This window comes from Temnothorax nylanderi, unplaced genomic scaffold (assembly GCF_030848795.1).
Source record: "Temnothorax nylanderi isolate EJ_2023f unplaced genomic scaffold, tnyl_v1.0 TNYL_tig0051_pilon, whole genome shotgun sequence".
Lineage (NCBI taxonomy): Eukaryota > Metazoa > Arthropoda > Insecta > Hymenoptera > Formicidae > Temnothorax > Temnothorax nylanderi.
In genome coordinates this window covers 752,438-777,091 of record NW_027249113.1, presented here as the reverse complement: position 1 = coordinate 777,091, position 24,654 = coordinate 752,438, and the positions used below count along the sequence as shown (strand labels likewise).

Genomic DNA, 24,654 nt, shown 5'->3' with positions numbered 1-24,654 from the left:
ATAAAAATCCGACTGTTCCGACGTAAACAGATATGCAACGAAAATCAGCTCCCACCACGTTCTATATCAAATATATGCATACACAGTAAAAAATTTTGTGTCAATGGAAGTCCACTCTCAATTTTGTGTTAAAATAACTCATTCATCGTGTTATTTTTGACATTTAGAAATGTTATAAATGTCGATATAACATTTCTAAATGTCAAAAATAACACGATGAATGAGTTATTTTAACACAAAATTGAGAGTGGACTTCCATTGACACAAAATTTTTTACTGTGTATGTAATGTGATTGCATGACATCTTATTCCTTAAGCCGCCTTAAAGCGACACCTGCACTTTGTACTCCGCAATAATAGTGATGCATTAATAGCTCGCGATTATATTATTAATGTAGAAAAAGGTCGGTTGTTCTTGCTAAATTGAGGTTGAATTAAAAGGAGAATTAAAAATAATAGAGAGTCGAAACACATTCACGCTTTTAGTCAGAATTATAACAATTGTTGTCCGAGAAAGTAATTTTGGAACGGCCCTATGCATATTACACGATGGGTACACTTCAGCATTCATGAATAGGCGCAGATTCAATTAGAGTCATTTATTCTCGGCGCGGAATCAAAGCACGTTGTGCAAATGCAGGACGAGAAACGTGTTGGAACGCGCGGGGTGGAACTCCGCTTACATCGTGCTCTCGACATAGGTTACGACGTGTCGAAGAGTTCGGGGTCAATTAAAAGTTGGAGTCTTCCATGTCCGTGCAGCGCGAAGCAGAAGAAAGGGAGTAGACGCGCGAGGGCAAGGGTGCAACGGGAATTCCTAGCGAGGGGTCATCTCGTCTGGCTACCATATATCACATTTTTTTCATCAAAAACAAAAAGTTTACCAATTACAGTGGTCTATAAGCCACTGTTAGCCGACTTTTACTTCGCAACGTCTTTTGTCCGATGTTTTGAATGCTAAACGTCAATTGTCAAACATGTCAGTGCGATCTTGCAAGCAATTTGTTCAGTCTGTCAAAGAATTGACGGAATTTCTAGAATTGGTGGAAGTCAGCTAGTACTATTTACCGCGAAATTTGGATTAAATAACGAGTGGCATATGCGCTTATCTGCATGGGTTTCCAAAACTTATTTCACCAAAAGCCTTCGACCTTTATAGTTCAAAAACTTACCGACTTGATGACATTTCGCTAAGAAAGACCGCTGCACGAAATCGATTTTAAAGACGACGAGGGGCAACATCATGTATCTGGTTTTCTCCGTTCCGGGATATCCTGCATGGTTTTCAAAAAATCGACGGCAACGACGTCATCTGGAGCGTCATAGCCGCCGTCTGGCGATCGTCTAGTTTCCGCGATCAGTACTTGAGGTGTTTTTACGACTTCTCCACTCTCGCTTTCCTCGTCTGCCCTTCTCCACGTCGGTTTGACGTGGTTTTCCTAGAGATTTTACTATGAGTAAAGGTCTCCCTTCGTGCTCGCATTTTACGACGTCGTTTCGCGATTTTATATCGCGACGCGCCGCGCCGCGGCGTTCTACATCGATCGGAAACGAGGCGAATCGCGCTTTTAGAAAACCGCCCTCGCGAAAACGGATCTTGCTCTCCGCTCACCGGCGTGCGAGGCGTCGATCGTAATATTATCAGGTGTTACGCAACGCGCGCGCGGTCGTAATGCCAAATTGATTCGTTTAATACGTACAAAACGGACAGGCTAATGGCGCTCATTTTCTGTCAATAATCGGCCGTCACACGTCGGCGATATACACGCGGCAATAAATAAACTTTACGACGGTGAAAAAAAGGGAGCTGTAAATTTAAATAAATTGCGCGAATTGAGGGTTTTGCGACGCGCGAGACGGACGGACGGACGCGCGGACGTTCTACGGGAACGGGGAAATAACGACGGCTCGTATCCGCGCGATTAGCAAATGGATTTTACGTCGCAACCGAAAATTAATCCCGCCAATCATCGGCCACCCCATTATTGTCGCGAATTATTATCAACGTCACGCGTAATTCATATATCGCGCTTTTAACCTTCGCGCCCACCGAAATCGTTCCGTGTCCTTTCGCACCGGATAATCGATATCGTCACGCTCGTCAATAATTCCGCCGGTGATTTATTTTTTATTATCCGGCCGTTTAGAACAGTCTGTTCGACGTCAATGAAATCGTCGTGTCTATGTAACGCAGATAAAGAGTAAAAAAGAAAGAAAAAAGACAAAAAGCGACAGGAAACGATTTATTCTGATGTCTTCTCCGATATGCAATGCGCGTTAATCTTCAAAGTAACGACTGTACAGTATGAAAATGCGTTACATAGGAATGTTCCTCGATTTGTGCACAAACTAAGAATCATTCTTTTACGGAAACATTTTCTCGCCGATTTAACATTAATATTCTCGCGAAGCTTGAAATGAACTTTTATGGCTCGCTTGAAATTCATTGGGTGAATAAATCTACATCCAAGACCGGATCTTTCGATCGTGCGGATTAAATTACGAGATACTAAATATTATTGTTGTGTCTGATCCTGGATAATATTAAACTTCCCGCTTGCTAATTTGTGCAATATAATGACTGTTATGTGCAACAAGATATAGTACTAATTAATCGTCTTAAGATTGACGTCAACACGCATCTCATTCGCTGCAGACAGAAAAATTTAGTTCGAAAACAAGCAATTACAGATCGAACTTTCGAATTGTCTTGTCTGCCTGTGGACGACGCATATAATAGGACAGGTTTTAATAATTGCGTCTGATGAGAACTTGCATTCTGCCGTCGTCTTTTTCCTTCTTTCCAACCGGTTTAACGCATGACGAAATTACTCGAAAATATCTTCTCGAAATATATATATATATATATATATATATATGTGTAACGTCCAGACGCGGGTCGATCGATCTGTTCCCGTAGACTTTAAAAATCGTTCCCGAGACCGGTTTGACGTATACAAATATACCGTACCACAATGGCAGTTTAATGCTGGCGGGCGGACTTATGGTTACGAAGCGTCGCGGTGACCTCGCGGCTCTCTCTCTCTCCAGAACTGCATCCGACTTCTATTCTGGCCGTCACTCCGTCTCCGAATCTTTTAAGTCAAAATAATAGCTCCGTATATGCGCGCGACGACTCATCGACGAAAATGCACGTCGTCGATTCGTTCGTACGTTCGCGCGAAAACGTTGACACATTTATGCGCAATCATTCCTCGTTGACGTCCGTCGACGTATGCCAGGAGGAAGAAACACGACGAAATATTATATTTCTTACGTATTAATATTTATCAGCCGATCTTTTTACATGTCGATTATGTGTTGTGTTCTTTTTTCCTATAAATCGCGCTGATAAATTGAAATTAGATCGATTTAGACGAGATTATGCTGTCGCGTGTCATAAAGTGACAAGTGATAATTAGTTTATTGCGTGCTAACATTAAATATAGATAGAATCTTTGAATTCAAATTGGATTAGAGTCCGTTTAAAGTTGACCGAACGCGATTATACGCTATCGGGGACCTTTCTTCCAGCATCGATTCTCTCGCGATCAAATTAAATGGGGGGTTTTTTTTTCTACATTTTTCCTTTTTCGGCAATTTCCTTTTTGGCAGAGAAGATGGAACAGATCTCAACGGACTTACGAAGAAAAATTGCAAGTGGGACATATATTTCCCGTCGGACACATAAGGATTGAAGTATACGTATATGTACGTTGAATCAAACACACGTGTAAATCAAACGTGTCATTATCGTTCCGCTCTACGTGCTATCGATGATATCTATTTCACAGTGCCGATTGGAGTTTACAAAGAAGCAAAAGTAAACCGCACTGCGCAAACAAGAGATTCAATAATCCCGGATGCAGTTAACCAGGTTGGCGGAATGAGCGTGTTTGTTTGAATGCAAAAAGATTCCTTCGATCATCGAATTTGTTTCCCCGTTTGGGAAGAAGTGAATTATGTTCTGTGAGCTTTCTAAACGCTTGTTAAATTGTTAATTCTTTTTTTCTACGCTACTTATCCGTCGATATGAGTCGATAATGGCGGTCCTAAAGAGATTAGCGTACATAGTTCTCCGTTGCTTATAAAGCTTTTTTTTCCCCCCTTACAAATTTGCGGTGTTACTGAACATACTGTGTAACGCCTATTTGCCCGGGACCGGTAATTTACATGAAACAAATGAACGTAATGCGAAGTAATGCACTTACGTCCCCCCATAAGACGCGAATTTGTTTTTATCGGAAAACGTATCATTCTCCCGTGATTATAGCGCTCTCGCGCGCGTTTTCCATTTACATCCGTCCGCCTATATCGCCACTCCGCTTCGCATTAGTCACATCCAACGCGCCGTGTCTCACATCTCTTTTCCTTCTTCTTATAATCTCATCTGTCGTTTCCTTTTCCCCGCCCTTCCGTCCCGCTCTCTTTTTCTACACGCTCTTTCTCTCTCTCTCTCTCTCTCTGTTCCGTTCGTGGCCCGCCGCTCGTAGTTGGACGAGCGGCCGAACGGACCCCGATTACAAGTCGATGGATCGACCGTCGTCCGCAACCACTGACATTTCCCCAGCAGAGTTATTTGCATAATTTACTATCGACCTCAACATTAGCTTCCACCTTGTATGAAGTCGCGTACACAAATAACGTATCGATACATGTAAATATAAATAATGGGCGGTGCATGTAAATGTATAATGGACGCGTGCATATTTTTCGGTACATATCTACGACTCGTACACGCTCGTTAACAATTCCTGGTATATTGCGCGCGCGCGCGCGCGTTTTTTTTTCTTTATAAATCTCTATCCTGTTAATACTAATGCGACCCTGAGGCTTGACATATTGCTAACTCACGATAGTCGAAATTCCGGGAGAGGAGACCGCGAAGTAAACTGAAAGAACGAGGAGAGGAGATGCATCACGGCGCATGGATCGCCTCGTGGTGTAATATTGATGCAGAGAGCGGAGGCAGGATCCTTGATCCTATCAACTCTAGGCATGACGTCAGGATCGATCCGCGACGATCGCGCGAACGGTGAATATTCATAAAGGAGACAAGTGCAGGCCACGACACGGCGACGGATTGCACTTACGACTCGCCGTGAAATCCGAATGAATCGAGCGACAATAGCACGTGGATTTAATCCATTCAAATTAGCATTCTTCATGCAGCACTCAAAATCTCTTTTGTGCGTAACTTTCATCTTTATGCCTCTTGGAAAATTTTGCAACGCAAAAATAATGGTATATGATAAATCATTCGTTGGACAGCGGAAAAATATTTTTTATCGTGTCTTATTATATTATTGTTTTATTGCGTTAAATAGTTCACTAATGGAAAATCAATTATTTTATAAAATTTTATAAATATAAAAACCAAATGGGTAACTCAAGTCAATTTAGGTATGTTTTATGGCCACACATCATTCCTTGTGAGCACTCACTCTCTGTTATCATACACTTTATCTCATAGGCCTTAAATTAAATAAAAAAAAATAATGAATTAATTTTCGCGATTGTATTATCATATCCAGATATCGACATATATTACGATCTCGTTTTCCTTTACTGGACTATCGGCACGCCGATTTGTCGAGGCTTCCTGCGTCACACGAGGTATGACGCAGCTGGCAAATAATTAAATGTGTTGCAATGGATATAATTGCCACGTTCCCACGATTATTATTAACTCGCGCTTCCCGCGAGTCGGACTAGAGAAGAGGACCGATCAGTCGACCGAAATATTCCTCTTCGTAATACTATATTTTGGAAATACGCACTTCCAATTTCTTTTTTCTATAATCTCTCTTGTAACTTTGCCGTAATCGCGATTGTCATCACAAGATTTGAATAATTTGTGCTTTTTGCATCTAAACTTCTTCATTAAGGCATTTAAATAAAGGATTCCTCGTTAGTGATTCATTTTCGCTTAATCAACGGCAACACAAAAAATGTGTATAAAACAACTTTTTTAACGAAGAAAAAAACAATTTAAAAAATATAATACAAAGTTCCAATGAATAATCACAAATTAATTTAGATTGTCCCGTATAAATTTACAGATATGAAGGCATGGATATATGCATTAAGAAAACTATCGTATTACTCATCTTATGCTGAGTGTCTTATTGGCTGAAATGTTTATACATGCTTATTTTCTTGCATAAATTTCTGTGTGCATAAATTCACTCGTACATACAATATATAACAACGAAATTTATATGGAAATTTATTTATATATCGCCATTATATGTGATTGATAATATATAATAATGAAATTGGCAGAAATTTATTTATACATGCGCATTATGCAGTTTATAATGTATGTTAATGAAATTTGTAGAAACTGATTTATATGTCAATTCGCAAAAGAAATAAATAATTCTGTAAAAGGGCGAAGCGAGAGACAGACTGCTACGACTGCGTTAGTCAAGTTAATTCAAAAACGGTCAAACACGCGAGGAAAACAGTTTTTATTCGGCGTAGGTGCCGAAAGAGACGCGATAATTCCATTAAAATTACGCACCGCAAATAACGCCGGGAGGTGCGTGGCGTCATACGTCATTAACGCTCTCGGACGCGAACGCGTGCATGAGTGCGTGCGTGCATGCACGCGTGCCTGCATACGCGTGTCCGTGGATGGGAAATGGGAGATGATTTTTAAGCGCCGCTGTATTTTACCAGCCAGCAGCGTGGTCGGACCACGTGCGCGAAACTACGCTCGTATGAAATTCAACGCGATCGGGTCCCACGAAAAATATATAATTATCGTCCGACGCTGGCCGGGAGAAAGAAATATTTTGACATGTCCGTCCCTGTCATTTTTACCGTGGCAAAGGCCGAGACTTGAGGAATAAGATGGGTCTATTTCAGGTATGCGAGGAGGAGATCGTGTTGATGCAATGTTTCTATCGCGAGATGTTTCCCATTTATTTGCAGTAACTATATTGTCTGAATGACGTAGCTATCTTTTAATACAAAGATTGTATAAAAATTTGTTGATATTTTAATTGTATAATATATTTTGTTCTTTATCTTTTTTTGGAAATTGCAACTTAGGTGTATCTCAAAATTTCACACGTGACACGATATCACAAAACGAGGCACCAAAAACGTGAGTCGAAAAAAAATGCGGAATGTTTAAGGATGGTACGAGATCAAAACGTTATATATGTAAAAAATCGTGTAGAGATTACGTGGATTATATACGAAGAGAGGTAGATTTCCACGAACGAGCGCCGTAAACTCGCCAGTCTCCTCCCTTCTCCCTTCGTTCGTGTCCAGTTCCATTTACGTTATCACTTTTATCCTTATTTTCATACGCTTGTTCTGACTTCTGCAAACAGGTGTAGCGCATCTTATTCCGAGGCGTACGCGTGTGTCTCTCGTATTTTTTTTTCCTCCGGCGATGTGTGCCGCGTGTAGCATCGGCGAAGGAGAGGCGGTGGCCTCTCCTCGCCGTCGTCGGTGCTACGGCCAAAGAGTACCGCGCGCGAGATCGCGCGCACGAGATCACGCATGTAAATAATAATTATCGAGTTCAAGCGCGCTGGAAAGATCAATTAGTTATGCCGCGAGGAGAACGTTACGTATATCTCGCGCGCGAACGCGCGCGCGCTCCGAGATTGGTCGATTAGGGGAAAAGAGCGCGGCGGCGCGAATGAATCGCGTTGCGGGAATCGAGAGGACGATGATTTGCAAGACGTCTGTTCTTGGAAGCGAATCGCGCAGCGTTCGGAGCCGATTGCCGATTATCCGACGGCGAATCGGACTCCGCGTCCGTCTCAAAGTTTCAAGTTTATCGCGTGCCCGCGTGAAATGAACGCAACAAGGATTGCAAGGATATTGTGCAAATATTCAGCCACCAGCGGCGCGAAGTTGATAAATATAATCCACGTGCCTCCGTCCCTCCGTGACGAAACGCCCTGTTGCCGCTTTAAAATTAAAATAACGCGCATATAATTAACATTTGTAAATTTAAATAACGTCGCCGTACACAGGAGGAGATCGGAAACTGAGCTAGATAAAGTTTATGACTCGTGGGATTGTCGCGACGGAGGGTGGGGAGGGGAGAGAAAAATTCTTCCGAGCGCGGCGCATTCGGTCTGTTAGAGAGAGAGAGAAATGAGAGCGATCGCGAGTTGTGTGTGCATGCTGGCCAGCATGCAAACGCTACACGGTGTGAAATAAATAAATAAATTCATAATAATAGCGTCGTGTATACGAGGCTTATCTAACTCGCTTCGGAAATAGCTACCGTTTACACCTGTCTCAACTCCTGCCTGATTATGATTTCGATTTGTAGTATTATGCGCGCTTATCGATTGCGTAACGCCATGCGCCGGGCAATTAGGCGAGAAAGAAGGCCGCGTAACGTCGTCGGTATAGATTCGCACGACAGATACTAAAAACAGGCAATAAAGCGTGTCGCAATATATTTTAATGCGATATATATAAAGTTTTAAATGTTACGTAAGCGCGGCGCGGTTTTCAGCGGTAAAGTTATTGGGAATTGCATCGCAATTAAATATGTGCGCGCCTTGAACTTTGATGCTGCGCTCGATATTATACTTGTTATACTCGCGCGATTTTCTCATTATCCCGCAAACATCATCACATAGTGATTACCTTCGATTCCGCGCAATTGTTGATTCATTTAATCGCTCCGATCTGAAGAAGTATTATAACCAATTAAGAAGATTCAAATACAATGCAGATTTTATATATGTACATATATGTATATATAAAACATAGCATTTTATTAAATTTAATATTGTATTAGACGCGCTACGTCTAACGTTACATAATACATCACGTTTATTTTGTATAGATCAATGCTATTCAATCTGACAGTCTAAAATAAACACCTGTCCCGAAGAGATTCGCCCTAAATTGCAAATATAGCCATCGATTTAGCAGTTATCATTAATTAATATCAATATCGAACGCTCAAATACTCGCTGTCTCGCGAGTTTAAATTATACGCGCATCTTCATATCCATGTAACTTAAATAAACGGATTAATGCGGCAACGACGAGACGTCTATTTGTCGCTTTGCCTACTTGGATTACGCGCGGATCAACACTCTCGCACGTAATGTCCGGCATGCATGAACTCTCTCGCGAGTATCCTTTGCATGTTTAACGTCAATTCTAAGCGAAATCGACGGTTACGCGCGTGGGCCGTCGGCTTCAGAGAGGCGCATCTTCCACCGCCTACGCGCACACTTTACCCGAACGCACTCGACGTGCATTGTCGTAAAAGTCACGGGATGCTCCCGTCCTTGCGTGAGAAGGGTCCTCGCTTTTCTGAACTAAACTTAACGAGCGGAGGATGCGCGCAAGCGGCAATCGCGCGGAGCGGCTAGGTAAAGGAGCTATTAATAAATCATGAAGTCATTAATAGGGGGATGGGAGGGCGGCGCGGTCATTAGTTTCCTTCTTTTTCTTTTCTTTTTCTTTCTTTCTTTCCCCTTTTTTTTGTAGAATTTTGCAACGCTTCGCAAAAGTGAGACAGAAATGATATTTTATCCCAATTGCGACATGAGACGGGAATTTAAAAATTATAACACGGACGTCTCTCTTGAGTCTCTTGTTGCACAGTCGAGCCGTAAAACTTACAACGAGTGCCCGAGCGAGCGGGATACTCCGCGTTTGAGGCGTTTGAGGCATTTGCTCGTTGTACAAGGTCGAGCGATAACTTTTCTATTATTGGCAGGAAACGGATCAAGTACGTAATTTATTATAACTTCCTCTTGTTTTTGTCGCTGGTACGTCGACTTTCTTGAAGGCGGGAAAGTATTACTCTCGTAAAAAGAAAGAATTTCGTATCGGTATTAATCTTGTAATTCAATATTGATTGTTGAAGTGAGTCAGTAATCGTATCTCCAATATCATTCAAATGTATTGCTTAAAATCATAAACAGAATCAGAAGTCTGCCGTGAATTATATAGAACATCTAAAGTATAGGCTTTGTTAGTCTAAAATACAACGACAAACTTCCAAGCAGGAATTTTAACTTTTGAACAATTAACGCGCATTTTTGTTTTCGAAAAGTCCGACAGTGCAGAAGTAATTGCAAAAGTGTCTCGGGAAGTGTATTAATATAGAATAAAATGCGGTAGATAGTTTCTTTTTCTTCTTGCCGGCGTTTCTGCAATTGACAACTCCTTCCAGAAGCGGCATTTCGAGAAGAGCAAATAAATCGCCCCGCGTGTCTAAGATGTTTATCGCTCGTCTCTCTCTCTCTATCGGGCGAGTTATCTCTCCCGAGTAGATCCAAACGCGCGAGAGACAGCGAGAGAAGTAATCGCGAATGTTCTCGCGCCGAAAGGATGACGGTATATTTTTGCAGGCGCTTGCATGCATAAGGAGCGTGATGTGTTTAAGTGTCGATGCGTAAGAGCGTAAAGTAGTAGCGGAATACCGCGAACGGGCACACACAGCCGCGCGGCGCGCGTGATGATATAGCCAGCTCGAACCTGCTGGCTGAGGGCCGAGCGCCACTCCGCGTTTATGCGCGCCGATCGATATTGAGAACTCGTCTTAATGACAGGCAACACTCGTAACGCAGGATCGCTCGTCCTTGCAACCCGCAGGATCCTTGCCCCTTGCGCGCCGCCGAGCGTTGCGTCAGTCGGTCGACCGCTCGACCGTCCGTGTGCCTCTTTCTCGGTATCGCGCGCACGCGCGCGCGCGCGCCTGTGTGTACGTAGATAATTGTATGCGTGCGTAGATCTCGGTGCGTAACATTTATCGCGACAAGCGTAAGCAAGAGAGACGTAAGTGAGAAATGCCCGGAGCCTTACAGGATTTGCTGATAAATCGCGAGTCACAATAACTCGTCGAAATGGCTCTGCGTGATAGATAAAGTCTTCTCGTCGCGCGCGCAGGACTCTAAACGGTGCTCATTGGACTCGACGTACTATACGTGTTGTCCTCTCGATTATATATTCTAATACTAACTAGATGTTAACGGGTGACGGACAATGACGTATCGACACCTTGCGCCGTATTTTAAACTCGGGGCAAATTGCGTGACGTAAAAAAAAAAACTATCTCATCAGACAGTCTTGCTCGTAAGACGCATCAATAACACATATATCGCGCGCTTGATCTATAATCAGCGTTCAATTAAGTGCTTGGGAAATACTGATGATTGCCTATGGTTACTGTGTCACTTTCCAGCCGGAGAGCGTGCGCGCTTTATAATCGAAGTAGGTCACAGGAAATAATCGAGAGTAATTAAAACGTATACGCGGCCGGTGTTTACGATATCGCGCCATGTCCTCTGTCCTCGATGACAATCGTCGTTCCAAGGCGATCCCGATCTAGTCTCGAATCTGTGAATGATTGCAGGCGATGAGCAGTATCGGGGCGCCGGCGGCTCGAGCAGCGGAAGCCCGCCAGCCAGTCTTTTGGTGGTTCCTCAGCCACTCACCGTAAAACCTTCCCATCCGTCGCATCTGAATTCCCATCTTGGTGGACCTCATTCGCACCCGCCGAGGAAGTACCAATGCAAGATGTGTCCGCAGGTAAGTTTCGACCAGTTCGCGCGCGTATGCACGCCTTTAGGTGCTATTCTATAAATCTCTATCTGCTATCTCGCGTGCTATCTCTACTTGCTATACCGTGTTAATACGCGTGGTTTATGGAACCACAACGTTTGTAATTTGTCTACTAATTCTTCGACACGTCTGACGTAATTAGCGTTACATATCTACACGCAGTACAACGAAAGGCACGTGTACCGTGTTCTTTGTCGATATTTCTGTAAGTCTATTGTAAAAAGTGGCGCCGTCTGAGTCTTTCTCTTTTAAGGTTGACTCCGTTTATTTTCCTTGGTCTTTTCAGTCTTTTCTAAAGGGTCCCCAGATAAACAGCAAACTGATTTATGGCGTTAATATTAACACGTTACCACACCTTTTCGCATTTCCGCGTTAATCCGGAAATAAATGGCATTTGTTATTTAGCATAGGTAAGTGGCGTTTAGACATGTTTCAAAACCGGGAAGATTTATTCAACGTCTTTATAAGACACTTTGTTGCGTGTGACGTCTTTATAAAATACTCTTCTTCTTCTAAAAGGTGATACCGTTATCGATAGCCCTAAAGATCGGTGGCATTAGGGCTCTCACTATTTAGGGTTTTTTCTATTTAAAGAAAAGAAGAAAGGTTTGATTGTCTTTTTGTGAATTCTTTGTTGCGTGGGCGTTTTAGCTAAATAGGGTAAACTCGGGTAAGATGGCCATACAGGAAAGATAGCCAACCTATGTTCTTTCAATCTAGCTCGCCATGAAACATTGAATGAACATGGGTTGGCCATCTTTCCTGTATGACCATTTTACCCGAGTTTACCCTAAACACGGAGTCCCTGCCTATGCCTCTGAAGAATTTTTAAAGGGTTATTAACGGTATGTTCATTTCCTTTCTTTTTTCCTGTCACGTTCCTTCTGTCTAGATTTTCATGGTTTATTTTATAGTCATTTACAATACTTGACCTGCATCTTCAAGATCTAATATAAATGCATTTTATGGATATTAGAAATTTATGCCGATTTAATGTTGAGATAATGCTTTTGTGATATAATTAACAACGTTAAAATTTTACGATTTACGATTATATAAAAATAATATTTTAAATTTTAACGCATGCTTATTTTTGTTATATAATTTTGTTATATTATTATATGATATATTATTTTTTACTTCTTTCGTCGCGGAAACAAATATTTGCGGTTAACAACGAAAGGTTAAGGCTCCTGTTCATTTACTGCAGCCAGAAGATATATCATAAAAATATATCATAAAAATTCTTGTAACGTACACTAAAATAAAAAAAAATTTAATGAAATAGAGTTTGTAATCGATAGAATAAACTTTTAAAATATACCGAAAACTTCCCTTTTGTTTGGGTGATGAATAAATAACCCATATATGTATCCAATTGAATTGTTCCCTAATCAAAGACGTAAACAAGCTCTGTTTGACAACTGCCGAATTGAAATAAATATTTGCTTTCACATATTAGGGAAAACGTGTACAAAGTAATCTCTTTAATGGAGAAATCAATGAATGGTATGAAATAATGTATTTCTATTTAAATCTTTAATGATTTTTGGTTTAGTGGTTATTTAACTAAAATTAATTGAACAGAATTTTGAATTAATGCTAGATATATATTTTGTTTTTTCACCAAAATTCTGTAAAGAGATCATTTGGTACCAGAGGTGTACAAAATGATCCCTAAGGTATGGACAAAACGATCCCTGGGGATTATTTTACCTCTAATGTATTAAGGATGGAATAAAGAATACAAAAATACGTCAATACATTTTTTATTATCATAAAAAATATATTATTATAATTAACGTAATTAAAATTTGGACATAAAATTAAATTAAATTTTGAACATTAGATAAAACTATAAATGTCGAGTAAATAAAAATTATAAAATTATAAAAAGAATGAAATAAATAAAATAAAAATAAAAAAATTGTAGAAGTATAAAATTATAAAATAATAAATAGGTGAGGGATTATTTTGTCCGAAATGACATTTTATCATTTTGATATTAAAATTCAACCTACAATTAAAAGCCGGCAATCAAACCATTACGAAAACAAATTTAGTTAGTACTGAAGTACAGTGGTAATAATAGAGTATGGTAATCATGCATGAATGTACTTTGCCCGGTAATCAAAATTACTCTTACCTTACATCAGATCAGCGAAATTTATATTAAAAAAAAAAAACTTGACGGCGCGGGCGCATCGACGCGATCCATCATTACATTCGAATGACATAGTGATTCCTGCGAAGAAGTCTCTTAATATTTCCGCGAGAAGGCATTATTATTAAAATCGGTGGGGATCGTTTTACCTCGTATGTACACGTTTCCCCGAACTTATATGTATAACAAAATGAGAGTCTTCAATATATTTTAACACTACGACAATTATTTTAAATATAAAAACACTGCTAACTACAATAAAACGAAAAATGACGTCGTACGTTGCAAGAATAACTTATCTTTTTAATGTCATTTTTCACGCTTTTGGACCCTTTCACGCAAAAATGTCAGCATAGCTGCATAGCATGAGACCGCCTGGACTAATAAGCATCTAGCACAAGGTGTGGTCAAAACTTTTAGTTAGATGCCCATTGGTCCAGTCGCTTTTATGCTATGCACATACAGCTATGCCATTTTGTATGAATGAGAGAACCCTTATTAGTTCACGATTTTGCCAAGAGTGATGCTGTGTGTACTGTCAACGTGGACTTGGCAATTGAGTCAGCAGGAGCCTTAAAAGAGAGAAGTGGTTGGAAAATTTGTCATTTTTCAGTAAATTTACGAGCGATTTCAATGACCTTTAGAATTTTAACTCTTTTCTTCAGACAATTTCCATTAGAGAATGTTGAAAGAGTGCCCAAAATAATCCTTAAAAATCCCATTTTTAAGCAAAAAAAATTTGAATTGAGTAAGGTACCATTGGAAAGGTTTTCACATGTAGATCATTAAATAAATTATTACGTTACGATGTCTAGTTTTCGAGATATCATGAATCAAAGTTCGAATTAAATGCCTAATTTGTCAATAGTAAACGTGTTTCTTTGAGTAAAATCGAGCATTGCAGGAAATCATAAAATGATTATGACGCAATATCTGTTGCAGTTGCAGCCAAAAACTGGAATTTGATTTACAGCACAAAAGAATACAGAATTACTCGAGAAATAAAAAGAAATAAAAATAGAAATGTTTTTGCTTAAAGAGAACGTTTGCGCATTGCACTGCAATGCGAGAGAAATTGAATTCGATTTTCGAACACTACGTTCGGCGCATCCAAAGTTCGAAATTTGCTTTACTGGATTTTAGTTATGAAATATAATCAACTTTTACTATTTTATTCATCCAAAACGGTTCGTGATAACATAAAAAATTGGCTTTAATCTGATTTGGTTCATATTTTTTATTTCTGCTCAAAAAGGGAATTTTCTGGGCATTACTCTTTCTTTAGCGTACCCAACAAAATTACGGTTACTAAGAGACTGTATCCTGCAGTACACAATAGAAAATACGGTATTATCTTTTTATTATTTCGACAAAATGATAAAATAAAACCTATAAGATGGTCGTTTGCCTGCAGAATGCAATATTTTTTCATATATCGTATTGTTTTATGTATACCTTGATATAACAAAGTATACGTTAATCTTGATTATCGATAAATACTTTACAAACTTAAAAAGTATAAAAAATTATTAATTTATTATTGACAATTCGGACATGGCTGCACATTGAGTTATCAACGAAGAATATTCTTGGAATATCATAAAATCTGATAAGCAATATTCACAACGAACTCAGTACAAATGTAATACAGTTAATAATACGGCAGCATCTTCTTGTAAGACTTAGAGCGGAAGAGTATTTCGGAGCCAAGATATCAAAGAATACACTGAAATAATTAGAGATTGTAATAAATTGATATCACATTTGCAATACCCATAGATTTTCCTAGCCTCCATTATCGATCGGGATTTCTCCAACGCAAAGATGCTTCTATCTTACAACATGCGGGGGGACACATCATCTTATTATTAATGTCTGTTCGAGGGAAGGCTTGAGAAAGATCTTGAAACTCTTATCAAAGATGCAGCATCCTTTTGCGGCTTTGAGATTTCGGATTGCGCACCGTAAGGGTTTACGCGAGGACGGAGTGACCTGACCTCCGAGAAAATTTCTTGCCGCCAAGTCGTGACATTTTCCGTAGCCCGTCCGGCCGTACGCGTTCGCAGGTTGACGATTTATGTCTCCGATGATGGATTTCAGTTTCGCAAATTCGTTAACGCGCCGTTTTACGAGCCGTTTAGAGACAATCGTTAAAGTTTACAGCTTTCCGCGCTTTCCACGATAATTACCGGCGAACGGCGGCGCGGCGCGGCGCGGCGCGTTGCGAAGGAAAAAAGACGGCGCGGCGCGAGATGACCGAGAGAGAATGACAGAAAGACAGAGAGTAAGAGCTCGGCGGCTCGAAGGACGCGGCGCGTGACATTCCATAAGGCGGATCGTTAAAACTTAACGATATTCACCGAATGCCTGTGTAGAATAGGGCAGATTATCATACACCGGAGGCCGGCGCAGCGCATCGGCGCTTCTCCGTCTCCCGTTTCGCGGGGAAGAGAGAAAAAAAACGGGGGCAAAACACGAAACCCGGCGATTAAAACCAGTTATTGCACGTATATCTGCCACGTTAGGTACAATGTGACACACGGGGGGGGGGGGTTAATTTGTCGCGGATCGAGAGACATCGCTCGTCAAGAAAATCCCGCAATCTCCGCCTGTCCGTTACGTGAAATATCTCAATGAGGAACATCTTTTTTTTTTTTCTTTTAGACCGACCGTACGTGTGTACGTATGTACATGCGTGATTTATTCCGTTAGGCGTTCCCAGAAGGAACGGAAGGAACGACAGAGGGATAATCGTTAAGGTGCGGACCGATCAGCGCGGCACGCCGCTCATTAGCACGAAATTAGTAAACGAACAAATATAAACCCTACGCAGAAATTGCTGCTTCGTTAAAGCCGTTTCCACTGTCGTTTTAATAACTAATCGAGACCGGGCTCTTAATTGCCCGACAGTCTTATCGCTGGACGACGACGACGGTTAAGAAAATGATAACTCGTTCGTCTCTTTCGGCCGTTACTGTGTTCTGTTCAATATTAAAACGGGGGTAATTATAATGCGGTATGTAATTACATCATCTTTCGTTGCCGCGCGAAATGATTTCTATTACTGTCGTCGTCATCTACAGTTAAATGTAACGAAAAATAGCCCGAATGATTATTTAATTAAACGAAAATTAATACCCCGCAGAAAATAGTATTTTATATAAGGCGTTAATATTATCTTTTGTTTGTTATTGCTAATATATGAAATGACTTTCTTAAAATACTTTCAAATATTATCAAAAGCATTTATATTTATTTTTACGTAATGTGATTTCTAAAATTATTTATTATATTTGTCTTTCTGATACAATTATCATACTCTGCAACTAATAAATTTTTTTAACGAGTACTGCTTCGATAAATATTTCACTAATCTTTAGTCGAGTTTCCTGCATAAAGTAATCCCAGATACATAGATATTTTTTTAATTATTGATCTTTATTTGCACGATTTTGCAAGAAATGATCCTTATTCCTGGCTTAGCAAAAACTGATCGGATCTAAAGATTGTTACGTTTTATTTCCACTTTCCCCTACACAGTAATAAGTACTCGCTGACGGTCCCGGCCGCGTCGCGTTCCAGACGGAGATTAAACCGAATCAAATTATACATTTGCGGACAGTAAAAAAGTTTACAAATTACACAGATTTCGTGCAACGGTACCGGCAGATTCTCCGCGATTAATCGGCCTCCGCGGCACGTTACAAAGTGGTAGTTTCTCGTTATAATCGTTTCTCTTTATCGGACATCCTTTCGAGGAGTAGGACCGTCGAAAAGAGAGTAAGATAGGAGGATAAGAAGAGCGGTGCAGGCAAGTGCAAAAATTGAGGTATTTTAGAAACGATAAGAAAGATTTTTATGATGAAGTTGTTGGAGACATGCACCGCGATTATATTTTATTTATGTCGTTTACGATACATTCGTCGAAGTAAGATCAGAGTAATATGAAAACGATATTACATAATGACAAAATAAAAAATATTATTATTATTGAGGAATCTGAAGTATACAAAAGATACAAAAGAAAAAATTGTATGGCGCTATGTAATTTGAATAGCAACATCTCCAGTTTTCATTATGGATAGTTCTCATAAATGTAATTTGGATTATGAACCGGAAGATAGGAACTCGTAAAGATAGAGCGAAAATTAATAAAACATGGTTGAACGATTTGTAAAATTTTTACATCAATAATTACATCATAAATCAATTTATTTATAGTGTAGGTATTTCGTAAATTACTACCTCCATGGACACACGTAGCAGGAGTTTTTTTTTCACACGATTGTTCACGCTACGCGAGGAGGCGTTGGCAGTAAATTTATTCTTGATTAGTTGTAACACTGATTGAATGCGACGCGAGGACGAAAGGCGGGAAGGAAGTTCGACGAGAGGAGCATCGGAGTACGAGACTTGTAACCAGTTTGGGGTGGGAGGTTAAAAATTCAGGAATTCATAAATTGCCGTAATCACCACGCCCCCAATAAGGCAGGAAGTAGAATTATGCTTCATCTCGCGCAACGGTGCTGTCACGCTCGTTTCACTAATGTCTTCTACGATTAATCGAGTTCGTTGTCGTTCCGCGCGATGTTAGGGTCTCCTCGCCGGATTTCCTATCGGATCAAACTTTCGACATTCCTCGGGGCGCATTTTGTTTTCGGAGATCTCGCGATTCAGGGATAGAGAATCGCTTTTTGAGGCGATTTAATTCTAACGATTTAGTCTTATTCTCGTTTCTGCGACTCGAAATCGGAGTCACGGACCAAAGCTCACGCGATATCGCGATCGCCTGTCGCGCTTCGCCGATCCCTGTCCTTTAATCCAACGCGTCTACCTCCGCGACGCTTCACGTCGATCCTGGCCACCGCCAGGACGCCGCTACCGTTTCTCCTTATCGAACATTCCACCACCGGGGGAATACACGATCTCGCGGCGTACTGACACGCGGCTACGGGAGGAAATAAGAGGAAAATGAGGACGGTAGAGAGGAAGAGAGAACGATATAGTGAACGAGAGAGAGGGAGAGAGAAGGAAAACGAAAAAGATGACCGCCTCCTGAATGAAGCTATGCACCTCCGTGGCCGGAGGGCTCGGGATTCAAGTCCGGAGGCTAGTGTACCGTGACGGCACAGCATCCTGCCTCAATCCTCCTCCTCCTCCTCATCTCGCCTCGTAACCCCCTTGCTTTGCTCCTCTTTCCACCATCTCGGCCGCGTTCGCGCGCGCACGCTTCGTCCTTCTTCGTCCGATGTTGACTTGCCGCGGCGACGACGGTTCTTCTCCGGCAACCCTCTTCCTCCGCCACTAATGTCCTCCGCAGCTTCTTCCTTTATCATCATGTTTCTCTCGGTCTGCCTCCTTTCTTTCATTAAGCCGCCTCACCGGCTGGCGCTATCTTTCTTCGCTCTAGGTGCGTGCCGCCGGTGTGCTCCGCTTCCTCTCTCACTAGTCGAATCGGATTACTCGCGTCTCATCTTGGCCGTTTCATCTTTCGTTGCCTTCTTAATTCCGCATTTTTTTTCCCCCGACGTTGCGCAACGTATACGCTCGCCACCCTTATCGGCCGCTCTCGGTCGACTTCTCGTTTGACTTGTCAGTTAGCTTCTCTAAGGTATATCTCCCGCTTATCGACTTCCCGTCAGCAATTTCACAACCATCACGGTGGCGAAATTAGCGGTTTTCGTTCGTCTTTCCCGTCTTTCCTTTTTCCTTTCACACGTTACAACTTCGCGTCGTGGCGCGCGGCGATTCGCGCGCTCACGACGAATGACTGTTCCGTCGTGCTTCATCCTCCATCGTCAATGTCTTTCTGCTTCTTCATCCATCGATGCCCACCGCTCTTCCTTCCATTATCATTTCGTTTCACCTCAGCGGTTCGAGCCTCAGCCTCGACACGTAGCTCTCTTTCCTCACCTCCCGCGTCTCCCCCGATACACCCGTCCTCGTGATCTTCCTCGATCTTCCTTCTCCTTCTTTCCTCTTCCCTCTTCCCGCTCCCTTCCTCCGCTTCCCCGTTCTGCCGTCCCCCCCTCTCCCCGCCCCTCGTTCATTCTCTTCGTCGCTGCCTGCGTTGGTCAGGTCGCGTTCACGCAACTTCTGTACAGGTTCTCCTCATCCTAGTTCCTCTCTCTCCTTGTCCACAATATTTCCTCCAATTTGCCTTGTACTCTTCGGTTCCTGCCGGGCATCATCATCGTCCACTTCGGCCATTCGATCGATATCTGCGGGCGAGCTTCGTGACGCCGTCTCCCTCCCTCCTCATCCCCCGTCCGCTATCTTGAACGCCGGAAAACCGCAACACGGATCTAGTTAACCGCGCTACGGAAATTATTCGCGGAATAATATCACCCGTGGATCTAGGAATCGATTCGACGATCTTGGAACTTGGTCGCTGCGCAGTACCCGTACCATTGCTTCACTTGGGGCTTTCGTTCGTACATTCAGCATTCAAAATTCGCGGATGAAATATGGCTCGAAAGATATAAATTGATGTCTGGCTAATTTGCTTGAATTAGTATTCCCACTTTTATCTTCGAACGCACTTAAAGGCGATAAGTTAAATAACAGTCCTATAAATTCCTATATTATATAACAGTCGAGAGTGCGTACACATTAATAACACACACACAAACACACACACACACACACACACACACACACCTGATACATATATTTAACTATTTAGTATTCCAGTGCAGACTGTATGATGAAAGACAGGAACTTAATATAGACTTAGGTGGAATACGAGCAGGTCATCCAGATATATGTGGCAGTGGTTGAAAGGGGAAGAAACAAAACACTCCGAGTTATTCATGAGTTTACTAAAAAAACTGAGTGAACTATATAATAATAGATATAGACTTATGAAACTGAAGTCTGGACGTGCAGGTATCAAACAATTATGTTAAGTTGGAGAAATTTAAAAAGACTTTTAATTAAATGTTTCTTGTTTCTTATATGGAATACATACGCCGTTTACAGAGGAGAGGGGAAATATCAATCCTCCCTCGAACTTTCCTCAAAAAGTAACGTTGCAGACGTGATATCGCGCGATGCACGAGGCACATCTCATCCGAGAGATGATTTCGCAAGGCGTACGTAGAGTCGGGCAAGGTCCATTCTTCGTTCTCGCGGTAGCCGCGAGCTCTATCGTCTTTTCTCTCTGTCTTTCTTCCCCTCCGTCTTTCTCTCGCTCTTTCTCTCGCTCTTTCTCTCTCTCTCTCTTTTCAAGGCACACGCACGGGATCGGGAAGGTGTACGAACGCGCTCGCGCGCGGACATTATTGAGAGAACGGCGCCAGTGTGCGTGCACATCGGTAAAGGGGGCCTCACCTGATCACGCACCACGGTAGCGAGAGGCCCGTCATTTTTTCCACTCAATTTTTTTATGCCTCTTTGTGGGCAGCGTCCCCTTCCACGGCTAGAGTACAGCAGGATGGATCAGAAACTGTAGGAGGTGGGGGGACGGGGTAGGAATCGGAAGAAGACGAAGAAACGGAGCTCCCGGCTCCGTCCGTCTCAAAAACATCGGCTTAGATCTAACGCCGATCGAAATTCGTGAGTTCTTCTCAAGGTCGCGTTCGGCTGCGAGCGCGTAATGAAGTAACCGGATCGAGTTGTGTGCCGCGATTATTGCGCTCTTATCCTGCGTATCTATTCGCCCAGTAATCGGATTTAATTGAGGAGACCGTAGTTCGCGCGCGCGCGCGCGCGCGAAGGCATCGGCGACCGTGACGTCTTATTCATTATAATGCGATATGATAAGATGCATATCGCTATACACGGTGTCGGCGCGAATCGCGCGGCTACTGGATTCTTTATTTTCTCGCGACAGATCGGGAGGCGAATCTCTTCTCAATGAAAGATCGGCGGAGGGAATCGTTATCTCGTGAATCCGTCGACGACTCGTCGAATTTCGTTATCACGCATCTCGGACCGGAGTGAAAGGAAACGAATAAAATTATCATCGCATAGCAAAGCTCATTTAAAGTTAATTGAAAAATAAGATTGCATTACGCGCGCTGCCGTGCAATTATCGAAGCCTCGATGGTCGGGTATCTGTAATCTTTCTTGTCGGCTCAGCTTTCTCAGATATCTCTACGGATCTCGAAGGAAGCGTTCCTCTGTGACTTTTGTAACGACTCGCGGGCAACGTACCTATCGCGAATGTTTCACCGCGACTTTTCGCGAGGCGGCGCATTTTTTCAGATAACGAGATAATAACGAGAAGTAGCGTTTCGCGCGCGTTTGCGAAGAATATCGCGCGGTGGAAACAAACCGTTTCCAATGAAAACGAGAACCGCCGAATGAATGGGGCAGGTTGGTGCCTAGAGTTCGGCCGGATTGCGAAGAGGGGTGGCGAAGAGGGGAAGAAGCGAGGAGAGCGATTGAAGAGGGGGAGACACATCGGGCAGCGCGCTGCAGCCTCCCACGCCAAACAAAAGTCCTTAAGCCTTAGACTGAACATGATACCCCATTTACTGTCTATGTACTAAATTTCCAAATCCAGCTCCTCCTTTCCTCTCCTCCCCTCCTCCTCCGCCTAAGCGTGGTCCCTTATGTACAGCGCGTAGCACAATACTCTCTCTCTGGTCCTCGACCCTTCGTCTCTGTCGGAGTTATGTAACCGTCCGTCCGTCCGTTCGTCCGTACGTCCATCGTCCATACGTCCGTCGACGTGTCTTGACAGACGTGCTCTTTCTTCCCTGAATGAGGCTGGGATTAAGAAGCGCGATAGATTCTTTGATTCGAGATGGGAGGATGATCGTTTTCCATTCGCGTGATTCCAAGGTCACAAAATCATACGACGCGAAGCCTTATCACGGTAGGGGTCCATCTTCATGCGGTGCCGCGCATTGAAGGCGTACTTGTGATTTTGCCTAACACAACGGTCTCGTGATCTAGAGAGCCCCGTTCGCATCGCGCTCTATTTATCTTTCCAAACGTTAATGGATAAACGATTGTATTATAATTCGTAAGTTGCGCTTTTCACAGGAACTAGGTAGAATCGTGTGTCTTTAAGCGCGCAAGGCGTTTGCATTGGTAATGGCGGTACTACGACTGATAAAATTGTATTCGACGGCATCGACGGGTCTATTAATCATCTATTCACGTATTATGAAAACAACCTTATGCAAATACGCTTCTAAATATAGAATGAATCAATGTAACATGTCGGCGGCAATGATGTTTGCGTGCGCGAGCCGCAGAAGCCGGTAGACAGCCTATACATTTTGCAACTCTCCGCGCGTTCCCCATTGGACACGGGGGAGATTGGAGGTAGTAGGAATAGTACCGATTTATTCGGCGGGATCGCATTAAGAGAGTCCAGATTGAGAGTCACGGCGCGGCGCGGCGGCACCGTGTCGAGATATCACGCGGGCCACCGTGATAATGCGTGACAATTCGAATTTACTTGCAATTACCTATAGCCGAGTGATCACGTGACCGTTGGAAAGGCGATTAAAGTGCCTCCATATCGGTTCTCCCCCTTTTTTTCAGCCTCTTGGGGCCCCCGGGTCGTTCCCCTTCCCTTCCGACTCTCTGGGCCCTCACGATCTCTACTCTCGCGCTCTCAATCTCCTTTTCTCTCTTTCTCTCTCTCTCTCTCTCTCACTCTCTCTCTCTCTCGCTCTTTCCCCTGACCTGCGTATAACCAAGGGGACCGTAACTATTTGACTCGATTCACCATCTCTTTTTTTATCTCCTTTCGTGGTTCCTTTATTCGTTGCTTCGTCTTGGCGAGATCTGTGACGAAAGTGTGAACCACTCAGCACGGTTCTCTGGTAAATTATTTTTTGTCGGCCGTACTCCTTTCCACACTCTCTTACTCGCTTTGTCTCTCCGCGCGATCGACACTGCATTATGAAACGGAGAAACTTGTATAAAAGTCGCCGGTTCGTTTTTTAATCTATTTTTTTTCGCCTATTAAACAGGTTCCGCCATGTTTAATAAAAATCTCAAAGTCCCTACCCTTGACTTTTAAAAAATTATGTGAGTATTATGAAATTTTCCCGACGACGATATTTACATTTATACGATTCAATAATAGAGTAAAGAAAAAATTACTGTTTTAAAAATGAGGTAGATTGCTAAATGCATACACGTGTTCGTTTCCATCTCGTGCTGCGTGACTCTAATTAATCACGCGGCATTTCCTTAATAATTTAATATCATTATGATTCTTTTAATCGTCGCATTGCGTAATTTATGTATCATATTAGAGATATCTCATGTGATAGCGATAAGTATTCGTAAGATTATACATTCTCGTATGTTATAATCTAAAATGCGAGTGTTCTCTTGTCAAAATGAGATATAGATTCCTGTTAGATGCGCGATGAGAATGCAGGTCATTGTCTCGTGGGAAGCATCAGTCGCGTGGCAGTTTTTCACGCAAACAGCTCTCATCCGCCGGTTAAGTGTGATGTACCGAGTGAATGGGTAGAAAGCAGCGACCTTAGGTTCGGTAGTAATCGTTGTGTGGAAAAGGGGAAAGGGCGCGGGGCGCGCTGCCTACGGCAGCGGGAGACGAGACGAGACGAGAGCGACGAGGCGGGATAGGAAGGGCAGGAGAAATAGATGGAGGGATATATAAAGAAAGAGGCAGCAAGAAAAGAGAGTAAACAAGATGAAACGAAGTAGTGCTCGCGCGCGGAGGCTGCCGCGGTCGTAAATCTGTGGCCGGGCCTCATCATCGACTGAATATTCTCTCTCTCCACCCGGACGATATGCTTTCTCGCCTCTTGTCCACCTCTCTTCCCTGTCGATGCCTCCTCTTCCTGTTTGCCGCCATCCGTTCCTCGCTCTTTCCCTTCCGCGCGGGAGAGCCGAGCGTATCCTCTCTCGCTGACTCCCTATCTCCGCCGGATTTCTTTTTTTTCCTCTCTTTCTCTCTCTCTCTTCCTTCCGAGCTCGCTCCG

At 42.6% G+C, this 24,654-nt stretch overlaps 1 protein-coding gene and 1 long non-coding RNA gene across 4 annotated transcripts in view; one reads left to right on the top strand and one right to left on the bottom strand.

Moving 5' to 3' along the window:
* LOC139772568 (zinc finger protein rotund) overlaps nucleotides 1-24,654 on the top strand; it is a 162,517-nt gene that overhangs the window by 84,766 nt on the left and 53,097 nt on the right. For all 3 annotated transcript variants that reach the window (XM_071706377.1, XM_071706376.1, XM_071706375.1), the window contains exon 5: nucleotides 11,360-11,535. In XM_071706377.1, coding sequence (XP_071562478.1) covers nucleotides 11,360-11,535 — 176 coding nt within the window. The remainder of the gene's footprint in view (nucleotides 1-11,359; nucleotides 11,536-24,654) is intronic.
* LOC139772589 (uncharacterized) overlaps nucleotides 1-24,654 on the bottom strand; it is a 64,100-nt gene that overhangs the window by 16,729 nt on the left and 22,717 nt on the right. The window lies entirely within an intron of this gene.